Source organism: Malurus melanocephalus, unplaced genomic scaffold, assembly GCF_030028575.1.
Source record: "Malurus melanocephalus ecotype Western Australia unplaced genomic scaffold, MMel_1.1 scaffold_374, whole genome shotgun sequence".
Lineage (NCBI taxonomy): Eukaryota > Metazoa > Chordata > Aves > Passeriformes > Maluridae > Malurus > Malurus melanocephalus.
The window spans coordinates 261,379-280,889 of NW_026623606.1; the positions used below are offsets into that span (position 1 = coordinate 261,379).

General features: G+C 52.1%; 1 protein-coding gene across 2 annotated transcripts in view; it reads left to right on the forward strand.

The window, feature by feature from the left end:
- The window catches only part of LOC130580951 (protein CEPU-1), a 143,460-nt gene that overhangs the window by 121,738 nt on the left and 2,211 nt on the right, over window positions 1–19,511 (forward strand). The window contains exons 4-7 of one of the 2 annotated variants that reach the window (XM_057378776.1): window positions 13,092–13,226; window positions 13,919–14,039; window positions 15,615–15,766; window positions 18,547–18,579. In XM_057378776.1, coding sequence (XP_057234759.1) covers window positions 13,092–13,226; window positions 13,919–14,039; window positions 15,615–15,766; window positions 18,547–18,579 — 441 coding nt within the window. The remainder of the gene's footprint in view (window positions 1–13,091; window positions 13,227–13,918; window positions 14,040–15,614; window positions 15,767–18,546; window positions 18,580–19,511) is intronic. The other variant, XM_057378777.1, reaches the window with a different exon arrangement.

The window sequence follows — 19,511 nt, forward strand, 5'->3', positions numbered from 1 at the left end:
GGTGACTCAACAGAGGTTTCACCAACCCACTTGATGGCCMAGCACCTCATCCTCCTTCCAAGAGGGAGTTGCAGGCCTGGGCTCCACCGCATTAACTGGAGCATTTCAACCGGCTCCAATCCTGTCGGCAGCTCAACCGTCCCCTTGTTTACTGTTGAAATAATTACTGCTTTGCCATAATATTAGCTCTGAGCCGTGACTCCATTACCATTATCGCCGGAATATTACCCATTTATTATCTCCCAGCAACCCTGGAAGATGAACACTAGGCTTCAGAGACCAATTGTTTTACAACAGACAGGATCTTGGTGTGCATTGTTTAATGAGGTAAACTACATTATAGCTGGCATTAATTTGGCTGCGGTGCTCTCCACTAAATCATTGTTAACCTGTAAATCTGCCACCGCTTTTGATACTCGTTTAATCAGYGTGTGCCGGACAGAGCAGCCGGGCAAAGGGTCAGCAGTGGTCCAGCTCTGCTTGTATCATGTAGGGTGTGCCAACAGGGGGAATAAATAGGGTTCGGTGGCCATGGAGAAGCAGGACTTTGGGATGGACACTGTTTTTTTTTTGTGTGTGGTTGTGGTGAAAGTGGTGCCTGGCGTTGCCATGGGTTGCTTGAGAGGAGTGTGGACACTCTTGCGACCACCAGCAAGATCCTGATGGGAGCAGGGGGAATATTCAGCCTGTTGAGTGCCAGCAGCTTCTCCAGCAGCTTCCTTGGGAGCAGATCTGGCCCAGAAGAAGCCAGAATCTGGTGGAATCACGTCATGGGCTCCAGGTTGTGCTTTTCCCAAGGAATGACTAAAATTCGCTTAGCGTGACATGTGGGAAGCTTCTTTTAGCATTTCCCTTCCTGATGCACCCTGGTTCCTCCTGCTTTTTCAAAGCAATGGGAGATTATGTACTTTTATGCGTATAAAAGTGATATTTTTGATTCCCTGCATGGTGGAAATGAACTCTTGGAGCTGATTTTGCATATTTGGCATAGCTGCTTTTAAAATATGCATCCTGGTACAAAAATAACARGACCCCTTCCAGCTACAAATGAGGCAATGTCTTTCCCTTAAGAAAAGGGGGAAAAAAACCCTCTTGGTTTTAATATATTCCCTAAATGCAGCTTTGCAATGTCACATTTTCCCCATTTGCCAAAGGCAGAGTGGGTTCTGCTCCTTGATGCAGCCTGGGAAAGCAGCTACCTGCTGCCCTAATGGGGACAAAAGCAGGAAGTCCTGCTTGCACCTCCAAATTTTATCCTCTGTCTTTATCCCCTTGGTCCCTGACCATCTTTCCYACAAAGGTAAGACCCACTAAGGAGTTTCAAATTCCCTGATCCGTGCTCAGTGTGGCATAACCTGCATGAAGAACGGGATGTGTTAATATTTCTTTGGCGTGGTGGGACAAAGCGGACAAAACCCAGCACACCAGCAGCGTCAGCTTGTTGGATTTTCCATCTCTTCTTTAGTGCTGAATACAACTCCCTCCTTCCCTGATAAATGCATGGCTTTGTGTCACTCCCTGCCTGGGACTCTCCTTTCATTGAGCTGGCCTGGGGAAGAGCAAGGGACGGGAGTGTCTGAGATTCCAGAGATCTCCACACAAATTAAAACCTTTTATCAGCCCCTAATAGCTGTGCAAACTAATTATATTTGGGCCAAACTTTGCCAGCGACTCCCCTGAGGTATTATTATAAAAATCTGAGCTGTGGAAATGCGTCCCCATTCTGTCAACACCAGGTCGCTCCAGCTATAGAAAACTCTGCTCTGGCTCCTTTCAGCTCCCGTGATGTGCTTTGCATAAGCTGCTGCTGTTGTTTTCGGCAAGGAGAGAGCCCGGCTGGGCTGTGTCACACGTGGCCCAGGTCTGCTGAGCCAAGGACAGCGCTGTGTGCGGGGGAATAGCACTGAAATATTTATTTGTGCAAGCCCTGCTGACTTGGCTCAGTTTGTGGCCATCAGCATGGCTTTGGGGCTGTGGGTACACACGTACCTCCATCCCTGGAGAAATRGGATGTGGTGATGAGGGGTGGGGAGGATGCTGGAGAGGTGGGGATGCTCACACYGCAGCAGGGAGGAGATGGGAATGAGCAGCACAAGCAGGAAGCGCATGAGGGCTTTACATGGATGGTTTTCCCAGTGCTGGTACCTTGCTGGGAGAGCTCCTGGTGGTGTTGGAGCTGATTTCCACACAGAATTTTTCTTTCTTTTGCCTGGCATCACCTTTTGCTCCGTTTCTTGCCTAATAACCTTGTTCCCAAGCTTGCATAGGRCAGGGCACCAAAGACATCCCCCAAGTTCCCACAGCCCCACTGTCCATGGATGGAAGCAGCACAAGGAAACACTTTGAGCCCAACTTCCCAGGGGGAAGGACATTTTTGCCCTGTGCCACCATTCCCCCACCATCCTTGTGCTCTTCCTGGGGCGCAGATTGCCGGCTAATGGGGCGGAGCTACCGTGAGCACTCTCCATTAATGGAGCAGAATATAAACAGAATAAAGCCTTCATTTCCCGGGCTGTGATTTCATTATTAATATACTTTACAGTTCACAGGTTGTTCATTTGCTTCCATGTTTTCTCAGCTGGTGTAATCTGCTGTGCGGAGTGAGAAGAGTCATAAAATTTCCATTTCCAGTTGAATGTGCGTCCAATTCGCCGTGAAATGTTTCTCTCTGTCGTGAATATTAAGTGCCCGAGGAGTTGGTAGCCCCGGGATTAGGCAGGGCAGGTTGCCAGCCCCTCTCTGTGTCCCAGGAGTGCGGGACAGAAGTGGGTGYAGAGAGGGAAAGGTGACAAGGCAAAGTGTAGGGRCTGAGGGAAGGACTGTGTGGAAGARGGAAAAGAGGAGGAGAGAAAGTGAAAATAGAGAGAAAGGGAAGAAATTGAGTGAGTGGCAAAGTGGCTTCAGGGAGGGATGGGGTGGGTGAAGGATGCTCTGACAGAACTGACCTACACTCACCTCCTCGCTTCCCTTTCCCCTGACCTTGACACTCGTCAGGGAAGGCGTTGCACCAGCGTTCACCCCTGTTTGTAAATCAGTTGTTGATGTCTGTGCTCGGTCACTGCCGTGGGCCTCAGGGCTGTGCCCTTCCCCTGGCCTGAGCATGGGTAGGAAAAGAATMTTCTTGTCTCTGGTGAGGCTGAGAAGCGCTGCTGTGCTTGTAAGGGCAAGGAGCTGGAACATGCTGGCGAGCCAGAGCGGCTCAGCTGCCCCGTACTGAGCTGGAGAACCGCGGTGAGCAGCCAYGGAGCTGTRSCACCAATCACAGRCACAGAAAAAGGTGCTTTTCACATGGATTTGGGAGAAAAAAAAAAATCATGTTCTGCTCGTGTTAAACAGCCAGCAGGAAATTTGTGGTGTATTTAGGGTATTTAATGGATTGTAGCAAAGCAGTGGCTTTGTGGGGCAGGGCAGCAGGRATTTGGGTAGCTGGGGCAGGTGGTCATGCCCGAGGATGGGAAGGTGTCAGGACCAGCGGTGCCGTGGAGGGGTGCCCACAGCTGCAGAGCTGCTGGCAGTGGGCACATCTGGCAGCACATCTGGCACGCTGCTGCAGCTGGAGGCGGTGAGGGATGTGCACCCCCGTTACCCCTCCCTGGCCTTGCAGTCACAGTGCAGGATGTGCTGCCACTGCTGGGRAAGGGGACAAAAAGGCAAATCATGGTGACATACCCAGGTTCTGGGGGCAACTCGGGCACTGCCCCAGGGCCAATGGCACCGTTTCCTTCYGATTCTTTGCTGAAATTGCTTCAGCCACAGCATTCCTCACTGCAGGGGAAAAAAATGSCTCTTCCTTTCCCATCTTCTCTCGGTCGAGTCAAGATAATAATAGTCTTTTTCTGATCCCCTGAACTTTCCCATCTGCTTGGTAAAACAATGGCAATTCTTTTTCCTCCTGGCCTCTCTCTCTGTCTTCCTCTCTTTTATTTTTGTTCTCCTACAGTATAATTTAAAGCCAGAGCAATGCTGTAGCCCATGGGTTTTTCCCCTTCCTGTGACACACCGCTGTTATTTAAAATGGCTTTTCCCTTGCAGAGCAATGCCTCTCGCTGCCCTCCCAGCTCCTGTAGCAGGGCCAATACCTAAACAGAGGCCTAAGGAGGGGATGATGGGCTCAATAAAGGGGGCTCAGCCCAGTCTTCAGTTCCCCAGTCTCAGCCACCTGGCATCATCCATCTCTGAAATTCCTGTCACAACCTCCCCATCCCCCTTCCCCAGGCTCAGGGCGTCCTCACCAGCCCCCCAGAGCCCCAAACCCATCCAACTCATCACCCCTGCATTTCCCTGGCTTCTCTCAATAAGCCACAATATTGCAAGGGATCCTGCAGAAATGGAGACATCAGTGCCATAAAACACGAGGGACAGAGCAAGGCCACTGGGCTGGAAAATAGCGTGTCTGAAAAAATAAAGACGGGATAAAGATGATGGAGAGGCGACAGCGAGTCTCACCCTGCCATGATTCAGATGGCTCTRGGGGGTGAAGAGTGGTCAGGGGGTCCCAGGGGAAAAGGAGAGATGGAAAATATCCCCCATTTGCAGAAAGTGGTGGCAGTGACAGAGTCTGGGCTTGCCACGAGCTGCCTGCGGGAATATGTGTGGAGAAGGGAAAGTTTCCCAGATCCCCATGACTTCTTGCCAGCTCTGGGGATGGATTTAGCCGGCACTTGATGCTKATTTTTTCACTCTAATGCCATTATGCCACTTGCTTCCCATCTGAGGGATATTTCCCTAATGCGGCTGAAATACAGCTTAACCGAGGTTACAGCCATTTAACGTTTTGCATCGCAATTGCTTCTTAAGAGCTTGTCCTGCCGAGAAAGCCTTGGGGCTTGAATTTCCAGCCGGAGGGACCCTTCAGTCCTGGCTGCCAGCAGCTGTTTTTCACACAAATCCAGAGGAAAGCAGGGTGCCTTGAGTTTGGCAGGGTTGGGAATGCTTGCTCCTGCACAGCAATGTGGGCGCACGGAGTGGTCGGGAAGGGATCTCCCGTGGAATTTTTTTGGGTYCTTTGGCGAGGCATCTGCAGATATCAGGCAGGAGCAACCTCRGTTTTTGGTGCCTCTCTCCTCGCCAAGCCCTGTGTGCCACAGCTTCTCCAAGAGCCAGCGAGGGAGCTGCCAGAAGTGGGATGAGCTCCRGAGGAGCCAGGATTGTGACAGGATTTAATGGAGGAGCAGCGTTCCCACGAACAGGATGCGTGTTCGAGCGATTTTCTCCGGCAGCATCTGTCGCTCTCCAACATCTTGGTGCCAYTGCAGCAAATTATTTAACCACTACCCACTGTACCCCATCTGTTAGGCAGCCCCTCCACATGGATGGGGCCCTGCTTCCCACCTTTCCAAAAGGAACTCACCGGCAAAGGCTGAGCGCCAAACAACAGGACAAATTAAATCAAAAGCACAGCTTCGGCACCCAGGGGGAAAATGCACATCAGCTTTGACTTATTGCATGGCGCACGCTTACAAGAGAGAAGCAGCGGCTTTTGTCACTGCAAGGGGCCATGAAAAATGAATTAGGGCCGCTGCTGGGAGAGGGCAAGCAGGAGAATCTTTCATTCCRGCAACGCTGTCCTCTCTCACCTTGGAAGCGGCTACGGGGGAAAAAAATCACAGGAAGGAAGGAGGAGTAAGAAAAGAAAGGAGAGAGGACTTTGTGTTGGGCATCTCATTGGGTGCCCTGGGCTGGGGGAGAGAGCAGGCAGGAAGAGTGGTGCCAAGAGCATCTCGAGCAGGRACACGATGCTGCTGGGAGATGCTGTCTCCTCAAGAGCTCTCTGGGGAAGGCTCGGCTTGGTGGGAGCCTCAGCATCGATTTTCATGAACCTTTTGCATTTGTTTCTGCAAGGAGGCAGAAAAGCTCTGTGGGAAGWGGCTCCATGCCAGTCACAGCCTCTGCCGAGCATCGGTCCCTCCCAGTGTCACCACAAGGGTCACTCTTGCTTTTCCAGGGCCAAGGAGGAAGGGTCCAGCTCATGCTGGTGATAATGGGTGGGTATCATTAAAAACAGCATCCCTCTAATGAGCCCTGCACCCATCTTTGCTACAGATCTGACACCACTTAAGCYCTTTGTGAACTGTAGCCGTTGCTAATTTGCTCTAACAGGGTAGCACATGCCCTCTGGACATTTTCCTGGGGTTCTGTGTCCTTACCAGCACCCCAGGAGGAGGCAGGGGCTGGGAGAGGCTGAAGACAGTCGCTGCCACTTTGCTGAGCCTTGAATTGCCTCTGAGCTCTCCGTCGCATGGAAATAAAAGGGCTCATTCTTTATTCGACTCATTTACTCCTGAGTTAGAGCCTCGTTCAAGGGTGGTTGGTCCCCGAGTTGTTTTGTTTTGTTTCTTTAAATATTAATTTCCATAATCCATTTATTTCCCAAGGAACTACTTCTCGCAAACAAAAGGTTTAATGCTCCTCTTTTATTCCCGGTAACAAATAAGTTGTCTGAGACGTGCAAACATCCCGGCAGCAGCAGAAGCAGCGAGCTGCAAACCGTGCTAAGGATGTGCGGGGACGGGGGAGCCGCATCCCTGAGGGACCACGGGTGCCACGGCAGCATCTCCCTGGGGACAGAGGGASGGTGGCCAGCCCGGCCAGCACCGGGGAGCCCCCACAGCCCGGGATTCCGATCTCTTGCGTGGAGGCGGCTCTGACATGCCTTTTTGAGATGGAAGATTTGAGAGCCGAAGGCCGGGAAGCACAATAGAAGATAGACTGCTTGTACCTCATTGTCTGGAGAATAGATGGGCTGCAGGCTCCCGGAGAATAGGAGCTGCCACTCAGGTGGCTTTAATAGAACAGGCGGCAGATAGATTTCAATAAAAGAAATGAGTATAAATATTGTTAGCGGAGAATAGAGGGAAAGTGAAAAAGATCTTGTTTAACGAGTCGCAGTGGGAAACTTTCAAGGACTTTTAAGCTAAAAACTCTTCACAATGGTGCTGTAATGGACGGCTCAGGCGACTCGGCTGTGCTGCAGAGTGTTGGTGGGGTGAGCGGAGTGGGCAGGTGTCCCTGGAGCACCATAGGGAAGGGCACGGCAGGGAATTGGGGACTGGTTTGGGKTGGAAGGGAMCTYGAGRACCATCTCACCATGGACAGGGTCACCTTCCACTRGAGCAGGTTGCTCAGGGCCCCTGTGCCTTGCTTTGGCCGTCTCTGGAGTTGATTCCAATGTATTGCCCATATCACAGGCTGAGTGACCAGGAGACGTGGTGGCATCTGCAGGTCGCGTGTCACAGTGACTAGTGAGATGTGTTTCATGTGCCCACTTATAGATAAATCAGAGTTGTTGTATGAGATACGAGCCCCAGGGGTGATTTCAGGGAAGCACTGAGCAAATGGAGCCACAAATGTGGGTCCTGCCTCAGTTCTAGCTCTGCATTGAGCACGAAGTTGAGGAAGTTTCCCGACAGCAAAGGACAGGGGTTTGGCTGCAGAGCCACTGCCTTTGCGACAGATCTGYGTTGGAATGTGCCTGTCAAAATGTCCTGACCATGTGGTCACAGGCAGCCAGAGGTGGGACCTTCAGAAAGGTTCCTGTGCTCACAAAATCGGATCTGGGAGGGTCCTCCATCACATCTTGAGGTGAAATTCAGGGCACCATTTGCCTCAYCTGTGCCCCAAAGCGCTGGAAGGCACAGCACTGCATGGCCACATGCAAGGAGAGGCTTCACACAGCCCCCTGGAGGAGGGGACACTGATACAGTGCAGGAGAAAGACTTTATTTAATGGCTTTGTGGCCACCTCTCTCCCTCACAGCCTGTGCTGTCACGCACAAGGAGARCTGTCTGTGAGAGTTCCCCCAAATGCAGTGAAATAAAGGGTCCAAGTGAGGAAAACATGATTTCCCTCTCTTTGGTGACACGAGGTATAACTGGTGATGGTCACCACCCCTGGGACATGAGGATGAAGAGGGACCCCAGATTGCAGCAGTGGAGGGAGCTCCTGCCAAGCTCCCACATCCCTGAGCACTGCACAGTGCCAGCAGCGAGTGCACCATCCCCTGGGGCTTTGCACAACATCAGGCCAYGGAAACACGCTAATTAACATGGAAAAGCATGTCAGGGGAAAGATTTCCTTCCTTGTCATCGGGAAACTTCAAAAACAGAGTGGCTTGGCCCCGTGTAAGCACGACACAGACTCTGATGTGCTGTGTGCCCGTTTCTGGGGTGACGGTCCCTCTTCTGAAGGCTTGTGAACATGACAAACAGGAGGTTTGTACCCTCGTGTAGATGTGCTTCATAAAGGGATTGCTCGTCTTAGGGGGATCACAGATGGAAATGGGCTGGAGCCTGTGGTTTAGGGATATTATTCACCAGAGGAAGAGAGGAGTTTGTCTGGGTCGATAGGGTAATCTTAAAAAAAAAAAAAAAAATCATTTTTTAAATGATTACGCTGGATGGTTTCCAGCAGGTTAATTACCCCTAATCTTTGTCCACCGGAGCATGGCAGCATTAAGCTGGCACAGGGGACTTGAAAAGAAGGGGGTGCAYGGAGAGGAGGCTGCCCTAGCTGGGGTCATTCACCTGATCAGACAAAAACAGGAAAGGGAATTTCAGAAGTACCTGAACTTTGTTCCCTGTGTGTTAATTGAGCCATCAGGAGAGGGTAACACTCGTTAATAAGAGGTGGAGCAGGTACATTTCCCAGTTTGGCTGGGGCGTGTACTGGAGGCAGCCTTAGCTCTTTATTACCCACATCCCTGGGGCTGCGTCATGACTCCTTTGAGAGGATTTGGGGTGATTGGGGTGATTCCTTCCCCCACCTCCTTCCCCATCTGCTCTGATTCTATTAAATCCCCCATCCTGCACTTTTCCTCTCGCTGCCGCATGAAGGAGAGGTGAAACAGGTCTCGGATGCCAACAGTTTTCTTATTACCTTTGTGTGTTTTATTTATTTACCATAAACTGTTATAGGATGGCCATCAGCACCGCATCGGGGTGACGTTTGAGATATATGGCTCTCGGGTTCAGTGCGTCACTCGGAGCCGGGAGTCTGYGCGATGTTAATTTTTATTGCCAGAAGTAGCCATAAATTGATAGTTGAGAATTGCTGTAGGGACTGTAATTAACTAGTTACTATTTCACCTCCAAAAGGAGCAATGCTTCACGCTCTTACTTTTACTTATCTGGAATCAGCTGCTGTCAACATCCGCTGAAGCCCGTATAAAGATTTATAGACCTTGGAGGTAAATATTGACTAATGGGCAGCTTGGCTTAATGTTCACCTTGAAGGACAATAAATTGTGCTATTGATTGAAGCGAGATGTCAATATCTGCATTGTTGTAAACATTTTAATAAAATTATCTCCATAAAATATTCTCTTTCTCTGGCTGATCCTGGCTAGAGGGATYAGTGCCTGGAAAATGCAGCAGCGTGATGCAGTGGGCAGGGCAGTGCTTTGGGATCAGCAGACTTTGGTCACCCAGAGACCAAACCTGTTGTGGGACCACTGTTGAGGTTGTGTCTTTGGGATTTGGAGGGGGAAATGTTGCAGGCCTGGGTGGCTGGGCTGGCTCAGCTTGATCTGAGGTTCAGGGAGTTTTTTTGGACACAGGAAAGAGCTCCAAGGAAGCTTTTTCAGGGACATCACGGGCAGCCTTCAGCCAGGGAGAGCTGTGAGCAGTGTCCTAGAGACCTGAACATGGCTGCAACAGCGATTCAGGGGACAGTGGCATGTAATTAATTTGGGAACATGTGTTCACTTTCTGGTGAGTTATTATCTTGTCAGAGGCTCAATGGAAGCAAATGGGGAGGAGGAGTCAGAAGGGAGATGAGTCGGGGTGGGAAAACRAGGAGAAGCAAAAGAAGGAGGAAGGGATGGAGGGAGGAATGTGTAGGCATCTGCCCACACCTCATGGCATCCAGGCCGTGTGGGACCCCAAGCACAGCTTGGCCATCTSTTGGATTTGCCTTGGTGCTCTGTGTCACACCAGGACCTCACCTCCGTGGCTCCTGCGCTGCTGTGACCACYGAGCTTCCCTTCCCTGAGGCTTTTAAAGGAGATGAGCAGAGCAAGTCCTAAACAGTGTGTGGTGATCTGCTCACCGTGCACAGCCTGCTGCTCACTGAGGCTCTGCTTTTCCATCTCCCCAGCTCGTTCTGGGTTACTTCATCATCCTTGGCTGATGAGCAAGGATTACGCTTGTGCCTCGTCCGTGGCTGTTCCATTTCTGGCCTGTATTATATTATTAGTATTAATAATAATAATGATGGGTGCTGGCTGTGCTGGTTTTCTAGCTCCTGAGGAGATGAGAGAGMTCTCCATTAATTCCTGCAATATTTCAGCTCCTAATTGTGCTCAAGCAGAGACAGCCTTGAAATTTCCCACCATTAGTTCAGGCAGAGAGGGACTGGTACCTCTGGGAAAGCTCCTGGARCTGCAGGGCTCTGGTCAGGCCTTACCCTGAGCATCCTCAAGCTCCAGGTGCTTTCCAGGGTGTGATCCCACAGGGTGAAGCARCTTTAGGGATCCGGTTTTCCAGAAAAGACACTTTTATAGGAGAGAACAGGGGGGATGGTGCCTTTGTCACCTGGAATCACCTGCTTCACCGATGGGCAGGGATTCTTTATGTCACCTGAATCTTTGGGATGCTGTAGCTGGCCCTGAGGAAGCAGGACCTGGCTAGAGCCCCTACCAGGGATGGTATTCCTAAATGCTTTTGTCATCTGAGCATGACTTGTATCAGGTTGTGCAGGGCAGAATCAGGAGTCAGCTCCAGTTTGGAGCATCCTGTCTCAGTCTGGGGTGGGATCTGTTTGGCTGCAGCCAAATCCCCACCAGTGCCAGCCCCTGAGTCCCTGAACTCCGAGCTCTGCCTCTCCACAGCCCGATTACCCCGCACGTATATCAGACTTCAGTGCCATGCAGGCATGGGGGAAACCTTGATCCCCCAATTTCCTGAGCTTCTGCAGGTGGAAATCTGACCCTCGCAGTTACTTTAATGAAGTCTTTTGCTGGGGAACAAAACGCACTCGAGCTGCTTTGCTCCCTGATCAAACCAGGGACACAAATTAYGGCTCGACTATGGCAAGAGCTAATTCTTGCCGCATGTGAGCCGACTCTGGAACTTGGGAAAAGGCCTTTGGTTAGTTGGGAAGCAGTGTTATCTGAGCCTTTGCACAGCCCAGAGTCAGATTTGTGCACGGAGCATCTGAAGGCCACCGGCTGTGTCGTTGCTTTATCAGCAGGCAGCGCTGTGCTACAGAGAAGCCGATTCTAGGTCAGCCACAAAAGGGATTTTTCTTTTCCCCCCTCTCTCCTTTTTTTTATGCAGTGCCGCAGGGCCGTTGGATGTAACGCTGTAATTTGTGTGTCTCCAGAGGATATTGATTTTGGGGTAACGCCTTCATATCTCACCCTTCAGTTGCACCAAGTACTGATGAGCTCAGCGCTTTGCACCACGAGCCGCTCGGGTGGGAATTTCAGCGCAGGGCTGAGGACACTGGTGGATGGCAGARATTCATCAACAGGAAAACTCACTTCACCCCTTCCCAAAGCTYATGGGGCTGCCTTCCCAGTTCGGGYAGCCTGGGAAGGTGGGATGCACATGTGTGTGTACAGGATCATCAATTTGAGGAGCAGTGGACGTGCGAAGTCCCGGGGATGCTGCGTGGACATGGCAGCTGCGAGGTCTGGTGCAGGGAAAGAGAGCCAAGATGTGATTTCATCACGGCTGAGCATATTTGCACTGGTTTGAGTTGACAGTAGTGGCACCTGGGATTGCAGCAGCAGGGTCCTGGCAGATGCCTGGGGTGCTCRCTGTGCTGAGCTGTTCCAGGGCACTACAGGAACAGCGGTGCTGGCTCGAGTCTTTGCATGGTGGGTGGTGGAGTCTGACCACACTATTCCTGCAGCGCGGGAAGAGATGCCATAAAAACATCAGCCGGTGGGATGCAGGCGGTGCGTGCCCCGCCGGGAGCCTCCCACATGTGGATTTTGCATTTGTTAGGAGCAGGATACACACGGTTGAGCGGCCAAGCACAGCGAGTTGTGGCCATCAGGTCACACCAGCACAGACAGCGGCATCCGGGTGGGAAGTGAGGGCTGGCCGGGCTCACAGCATCCCCCTGGGGACCAGGGACCTGTGCTTGGCCTCTCTGCCATTGGCACTCACTCCCAGAAACAGCTGTCCAGAGCTAATTTATTTCCTAATGCTGCAGCAATGTTAATTTATAAATTACACTGGTAATTCGAGCTATTATTAATTTCAGATGGTGTAGGGCAAGCCTAATTAAAATATGACACCAATTGCCACACATATGTACCAAGGACTACCGTTTAAAATTTATAGGAATATTAAGTGTGACACAGGGCTTGGAGATGCTCCGTGCAGTAATTACAGGATCCTGGCTGCGAGAGATCCAGTGGGGAGATGTAAACAACAGGAAAGGGAGAAGTTGTCGCTGTTTTGGGGTCTGCAAAAAGTAATTTTTGCTGCTTGTTTAGGGGGAGTACCTGGTGACTTTTGTGCCCCAACCTGCTCCTGGCCAGCCAAGCGCAGGAGTGTTACCAGGAGTGTGTCAAGATAAAGAGAGYTCCTGCAAGGAACGGGTGCTGAAAGGTGCCAGAGTGAAGGAAATGGCACTGATTGTATCTTTCTGTCTTTGAGTGAAAYCAGGAGCTGTGCTGCAGCCTGGTTGGGGAAGAGGGGGACAAGTGTAGCCCCCAAGAAATGATCCTGGAGTGGAGCAGGGATGAAGTGTTTCAGCTAAAGGGAGGTGTTGGCACCATCAGTAATGGGAGTAGACTTGCTGTGAATTAATTGAAGCTGAAAAATTAGAGAAGGGTGTTGATGTGAGCTGGGTGAGCCTGGAGGTACCTCCCATCAGGGGGGGATGTGCAGAGGTCACCTCAGGTCATTTTTCAGGGTGCTGGTTAGTCCACTTTGCCCACCCTGAGCACCTCAGGGACATTATATCCAGCAAGTGATGCTCTCAGCGAGGCCAGAGGTGCCGCGGTGTTTGCAGAAACCTTTCTGGCAAGGATGGGTGCCCTAGCACAGAGTGACACGCTCACAGGCGGTGACCAGCTGATGGGCACAGGTTTGTTGTGCCTCCCCATCACTCAGGACCCTGTGTCTCTGCCCCTGCAGCCGTGGGCTTCATCAGCGAGGAYGAGTACCTGGAGATCACGGGGATCACACGGGAGCAGTCGGGAGAGTACGAGTGCAGCGCCTCCAACGACGTCTCAGCGCCCGTCGTCCAGCGAGTCAAAGTCACCGTCAACTGTGAGTACCAGGGGCCATCAGGGGACAGGGGTGGGGCTGGAAAGGGTCACCATGCTGCCCCGCAAGGGAATCGAGGCACACACAGGCCCCAGAGAAAGACAGGTGGCAGCAGTTTTTCGAGCAGGTGGTGTTTTGCCCTATTTTCCCCTTCTTCTCGAGCTCCATTTTTTTCCACCACCTCCTCCTCAGCTGTCTCCATCAACCTGGGTTTTCCGCCCATGGAGAGAWGCTGTGCTGATAACCTCTGAGGAGAGGAGAGAAGTGAGCAGTAAATAGAACTTTTTTTTTCCCCGTTAGAAAAAATGAGAGAGAGGAAGAAAGCAGCATATTTCATGCTTAGACAGACGTGAAGACYTTCCTTAACCTCTCTCTGGTCACTCCATCAGCTCAACATGTGTCACCTGTGAGTTGGGAGGCTCTTGTTTTTGGAGGARAACCCCCATGAGCCTGAAAACCTCTGTGCAGCAGCACCAGAGTGGCAGGAGCATGGGCTCAGAGATGATTCTGGGATTTGAAGGTGTAAATATTGCAGCCCTGGGTGTCTGGGCTGGCTCAGCTTGATCTGAGGTGCAGGGAGAGAAGGGAAACCTTGAGGAGCAAAGGGAAAAGAAGGGAGTAGGAAGGGAATAGGAAGGGAATAGGAATCCCCAGGGCTGTTGGGTGCTGACCCCAGGTTTCCCCTGTCCCCGCAGACCCGCCGTACATCTCGGATGCCAAGAGCACCGGGGTGCCCGTGGGGCAGAAGGGCATCCTGCTCTGCGAAGCCTCYGCTGTCCCCTCCGCCGACTTCCAGTGGTACAAAGATGACAAGCGGTAAGAGCCTGGGGGACACAACTCGGGGGGCAGAGGACACTGAGCCCATGTAAGCTGCACCCCGTGCCAGCAGCTTCRGCTCATGACCCTTGGCACAAGTCTGGTGTGCTTGTCCAGGGCAAATACAGTCATTCCAGCAGGCAGCTGGCATCCGCAGCTGGAGCTGCCACCACCCAGGATCTATTAAAAGTTTCAAATTCTCCTATAAAAGCTTTCTATTTAACTCATCACATTTGTGAAGGGGGATTTTCCCAGGAACCTCCTYCAGCCCCCATTGGGGAAGGATTGCTTCTGCCCGTGCCTCCTTTTGAAGGTGTCATGGTAAATCCCTGCCTGGGTGAAGCATAACGACCAAAATGGATATTGGCAGCACAAATCCAGGCACTTAAGAGTGGATGAAACTTCTGTCATCTCTTTAAACACTTTGACCAGAAAGCAGCTCTTGGAAAGGCAAAACAAATGTGGTGTCGGTGAAGAGGCAGGGTTTCTATGCCCCAGAAACAGCCTGCCTTGCTTTGGGGTGAAAATGGACCTTTTAGGTCAACCAGCAACTTCTGTGTCCTGCCAAAGCAACAGCACAGGGACATGGCTGGGGAATGTGGAGCACAGCAGCACAGCCCAGGGTAGGTTCCATTCTGGAAAAAATGCCTCTCTCTGACCCCAGGCAAAGTGGTTTTAACCAATTTTTGCATTGTTTACCCCTGGAAAGCCCAGAGGGGCCATGGTGTGGCCAAACACAGGAGAAGCCACACTGGTCAGAGACAAAGAGAGATGTTTTAGCCAAAAAAGATGCTCCAGAAGCTGGAGGGGAGTCTGGGTGTGCCTGCCTCGCCCGGTTTGGGAGGAAAGGAGCAGCAGGGTGCACAAAGCTGCGGATGTTTGTGTGGCAGATGAAAGGCTCTGCTCAGAACTAGGTCAGATCACGAGGGCCTGCGGAACAGCGGCAGGAGAGGGCTCAGCCTGCCTGATCAGCACCCAGCACCGATCAGAATGGGAATCTGGCACTTCCCGTGAGGAATTAGCAAGTGAAAGAGCTGCAGGGGCTGAGCAGGATGCAGAGGAGTCCAAGCACTTGGTTAATGCTTCAGCATTTGCTGTGGCTGAGAAGCCTCYCTGCCATGGTGGGTGCCCATCACATCATCCATCGGGGACACAGCACAGGGATGAGGGAAGGGGAAGGTCAAAGAAGGCATCCTGCAGAGCAGGGAGGGCTGAGGACATGAGAGGGAAGTCAGGCTCTTCTGTCGGGTGGGAATGAGCCTTTCCCAAGTTCCCTCCCTGGGCATGGGAGCTTCCCTCTCTCTGCACAGCATTTGGCAAGCCCCAGCACCATCCCAGGACTCTGCAGTGGTGAAGATGCYTCTGGTCAGGGTGGAGATGGCATGGGCTGGCAGCTGGACACCCAGCACAGCAGCGTCCATCTCCCTTACCTTTCCCAAAACTTTCCCTTCTTCTTCTCCCAAGCTCAACRTCCCCACTCATGGACACAYTCAGGGGATAACTGGGCACAGAAAACACCARGCACTTCTCCCCCTGACACCACCCCCGTGACCCCCCATTCCTCTTTTCTCCCAGGCTGGCTGAAGGCCAGAAAGGGCTGAAAGTGGAGAACAAAGCCTTCTTCTCCAGACTGACCTTCTTCAACGTCTCCGAGCAGGACTACGGCAACTACACCTGCGTAGCCTCCAACCAGCTAGGGAACACCAAYGCCAGCATGATCCTCTACGGTGAGYGGGGCTGAGGGAACCAGCMRSRMRGGGGGAATGGCTTCACCATGGCACCACCAACCAGAGAGACATGGGAAAGGTCTACCATGTGTTTTGGGGGAGATGTGTGTTTGCTGTTGATCCTTCCTGCCCTTGGCACGTGGGCTGGAGGTTGTGGTGAGCCCGGGGAAAATGGAGAGTCTCCAAACCTACCTGTGGATTCAGATTCTGTGTCTCCCAGCATCCAGAGGTGTTGGCGCTGTGTTTGGGATCCTCCCTGAATGCAAAGTCAGGAATTGGCTGCAAGTTTCCATCTTCTTGCTCTGATGAGTACCTAGAGAGCCTCTTAGTGAAGGGTGGAGGAGAGGTGATGCCCAGGGTCATTTCTGCCCCATTCCCACACAAGAACAAACAGGCCCCCTGCTCCATCACCTTCCAGGCTGGGTTTTCTGCTCCTGCCAAGCAGATACATCTTTGTTGGCAGTGCCAAGGTGTGGAGGGAGGGCAGGGAGGAGGAGAAGGGTTGTGCCMTTGTCCCAGGACTCTTTTCCCTGCACGCTGGAGTTGGGATGAGAGCAATGCATCCCTCTGGCACTGCTCATGGCTGGGAAGGGCTGTGATTGATTGTCATGTTTGTCAAGCCTTCTCAGGTGGCAGCAAAGCCAGAGCAGGRGCTGTGCTCTCCAGGATGACAGATCTTATCCCTGAGTTTTGAGGGGGGATATTTTCTTACTTGGGGATATTTTCCTGCTGGGGTATGGGACGTGTGATTCTCACAGCTAAACCATAGAGGAGAAATGGGGACTGGGGACCTCTTGATGTCACCCCAACCTTGTCCTCCTCCTTGCCAYGCAGTTGTTGTGCCAGGTCATTTCCTTGACTCCTGTTTTTGTATGGTGAGAGGGGAGCAGAGCAGAGGGACAGATGAGCCTTCCTTGCCCCCAGACCTGTCAGGGATGGCTCAGGGCAGGCTGTGCCCCTGGCATGCAGAGAGCCCCGGGATAGGGAGCAGTCCCACAGTGTGTGCTGGGTTCTGGGGTGCTCTGGAGMAGTGGAGCACAGGGAGTGTGTGCAGACCCTGGGATGTGCTGTCCATGCTTTGGGGAGGATCTGGATGGGTTCCAGGGCAGCAGCTCCTTTAGGGAGAGAAGAGGATGTCAGGTTTCGCCAGGGGCCACACCACATCCACGGGGTCAGGGTGACATCAGGGGACAGGTTTGTCCTCCCCTGCCACTGGTATTGGCAGGTGTGCCAGGCTCCCCTGAGCTGTGGCAGAGGAGTTCATCCCCTCTTGGGTGCTCAGACCCATTTGCTCCCCCAATGAAGTCCAAGCTGTATGTGATGARTGTTTACCTGTGCTAAGCCATCATTAGCGTTGCTTAGGAACTATCTCAGTTCTTTTCCCTGCCTTCCTGGTGATCCAGTAACCGCCTGTTTTAGGGATTCCAACACCTCTGGCACTGCAGAGCCACCCAGGCCTGGCTCCATCTGTGCTGCAGGCATAGGGTGKCCGTGCCAAGTGCCCAGCATAGCCTGAGCCACATCCTTAGCTGTGATGTTGCAGCCTTCTGATGGGTTTGTGAGGTTAAAATCTTTATTAGTGGGGGCCTTCAGTTTGGCATCTGCAGATCCAGGCTGGATGAAGAGCCCAAAAACAAAATGCCATCTCCCTGATGAGGAGCTCTTTGGTTTCTAACTGGTTTGTGGGGCTTGTGGTAGTATCGGGTAGGAGGCAGAGAAGCATCCCATCAAAGTCTAAGGTTATTTTATGATCCCCACCTTAGCTTTGTGGTCTGACTGTGAATCAGGGAACAAAATTAGAGTCCCCTTGCAGGGTGACAGCCCCTGAGGGGACATTGACACACAGGGCTCCCCAGCCCCCCCAGGAAAAAACTTCTCCCTAATTATCAGCAATGTGATGGCCCCGAATGTCACAGGGCCAAGCTTACCTGTCCCTAAGCCAGTGGTGACTTCAGTCTGGGGATTAATGTGTCTTTATTTATCGTGATGAAAGATAGGGAGAAGCGGATGCGGTGGCTGCGCTACCTGCGCATGAGAAATGTCTCTTCTGTGAAGTTTTGGTGGAAATTTTGTGACTGGTCCCTTTCCCCTGAAGCTGAGTTTTGGAGTTTTTCCCCCACAAATTAAGGTTTAATCCATGCAGGCACTGTGACATGAGCCTTTTTGGGGTTGTGCAAGAGGCTAATGTAGCATTCATCTTTTAATCCTTTTTTTAATCTAATTTTTCRGGGAGGTCAACTAGTGCTTTATTTAACATGTAGCACTCGTTATTSCAGACCTGCCGCCTCATTCAGTGGCTCATTTGGTGCTGTCTGGGATGTGATGGAGTGCTCAGGGAAACCACATCGCTCTGTGGAGTTGAGGAAGAAAAAAACARCCCTCTGCTTCTCACCCATCACACAGCCTGTGCTGCTCCCAGAGGCAGCTGTCAGGCAATAAATCCATTTGGGATGCTGCAGGATTAGCAGGAGGGATGGGCCCCAAACTCATGGGGGAGAGGTGAACCCCCAAATCCCCCAATCCCAGCCCCTGTGCTTTGCCTTTTGTGCAGGGTACGACTCCAGGCTTTGCTAGGTCCAAGGTCCCATATTCAGCTCATCTCAGACGATGAGGGGACCATGGCCCCACAGCAGTGGGGTGTGATTTGGGCAGCAGATCCCATTTCTACCCCATCCTCCGGTTTTCCCGCCCCAGGTTGGGGGCAGGCTGAGGGAGGTGTCTCAAGCCTGCGCTTTCCATTGCCCTTTTGCCTTAACTTTCACTTGTTCTTTAATTTTTAGAAGAGACAACTACTGCTCTGACACCCTGGAAAGGTCAGTAATTTGGGGGTCCCCCACAATGCCAGTGCTTCCCCTGATGTTCCCCTTGGTCCTCCCACCACAATTCACCTCAGCAGGAGCTGCAGCACCCAGCACCTGGACCTCCTGCCCCACAACCCCATTGTTTTCACCGGTGTAGGGATGAATTAGGGCTTTCTCAGCTGCCCTCCCACCCTGTCCCCTCGCTGCCAGTCTGCTGTGCCTGTCTGGTGGTGGTCTGTGCCCTCTGCATGCCTGTCCCCATCCCATGGTGTCCCGCTCCCTCCCCACTGTCAAGGCAAATGCAGGGATGTTTTTGGGCTGCTTTCCCAGTGCTATATGTGAGTGGGTCTTGTGGCAGGTCCTTCCTCCTCTGGGATGCTTCTAATGCSTTTTTTATGGGATGAGACAGGGGTGGACAGGCATTTGGTCCCCTTCCTGGTGTTATTCCTGGTCAGGACAGCCAGCTGTGCTATCTTACTGTCCGGCCAGGTGGCTTGGTGTCCTCTTGATTTTGAGGTGGCTTCATTTGTGATGAAAGGAGCAGTCAGTTCTTGGGATGACTTGTAGATGTCTGTATGTGAGGCGGTGTGTGAGAGCTGGGTTTGGTGCCTGGGTTTGTGAAGTGTGAGGTGTCTGAGAGTGCTGGAGAGTGTCACTGGTGGGAAACCAGGTGGTTGTGGTGGTCAGTGCCCCGGTCARGTTTTGAATTGAGGGGACATGTCCTGGGGTTTCAAAAGCAGTTTTGAATCAACCTGTGGTCAGCCCTGCTCCTGCAGGACACCAGCGTGGATGCCTTCCTGAGGTCTTTTCCCACCTTGGTCTTTTCCTGGGCCAACTATTTGGTTAAAAAAATGGGTGTTTTGGTGAAAGCCATTGGCTAAGACACCCTCCACATCATTTCCCACAATGAACTTTGAAATTGTCACCCCCTGTGATCCCCAAAG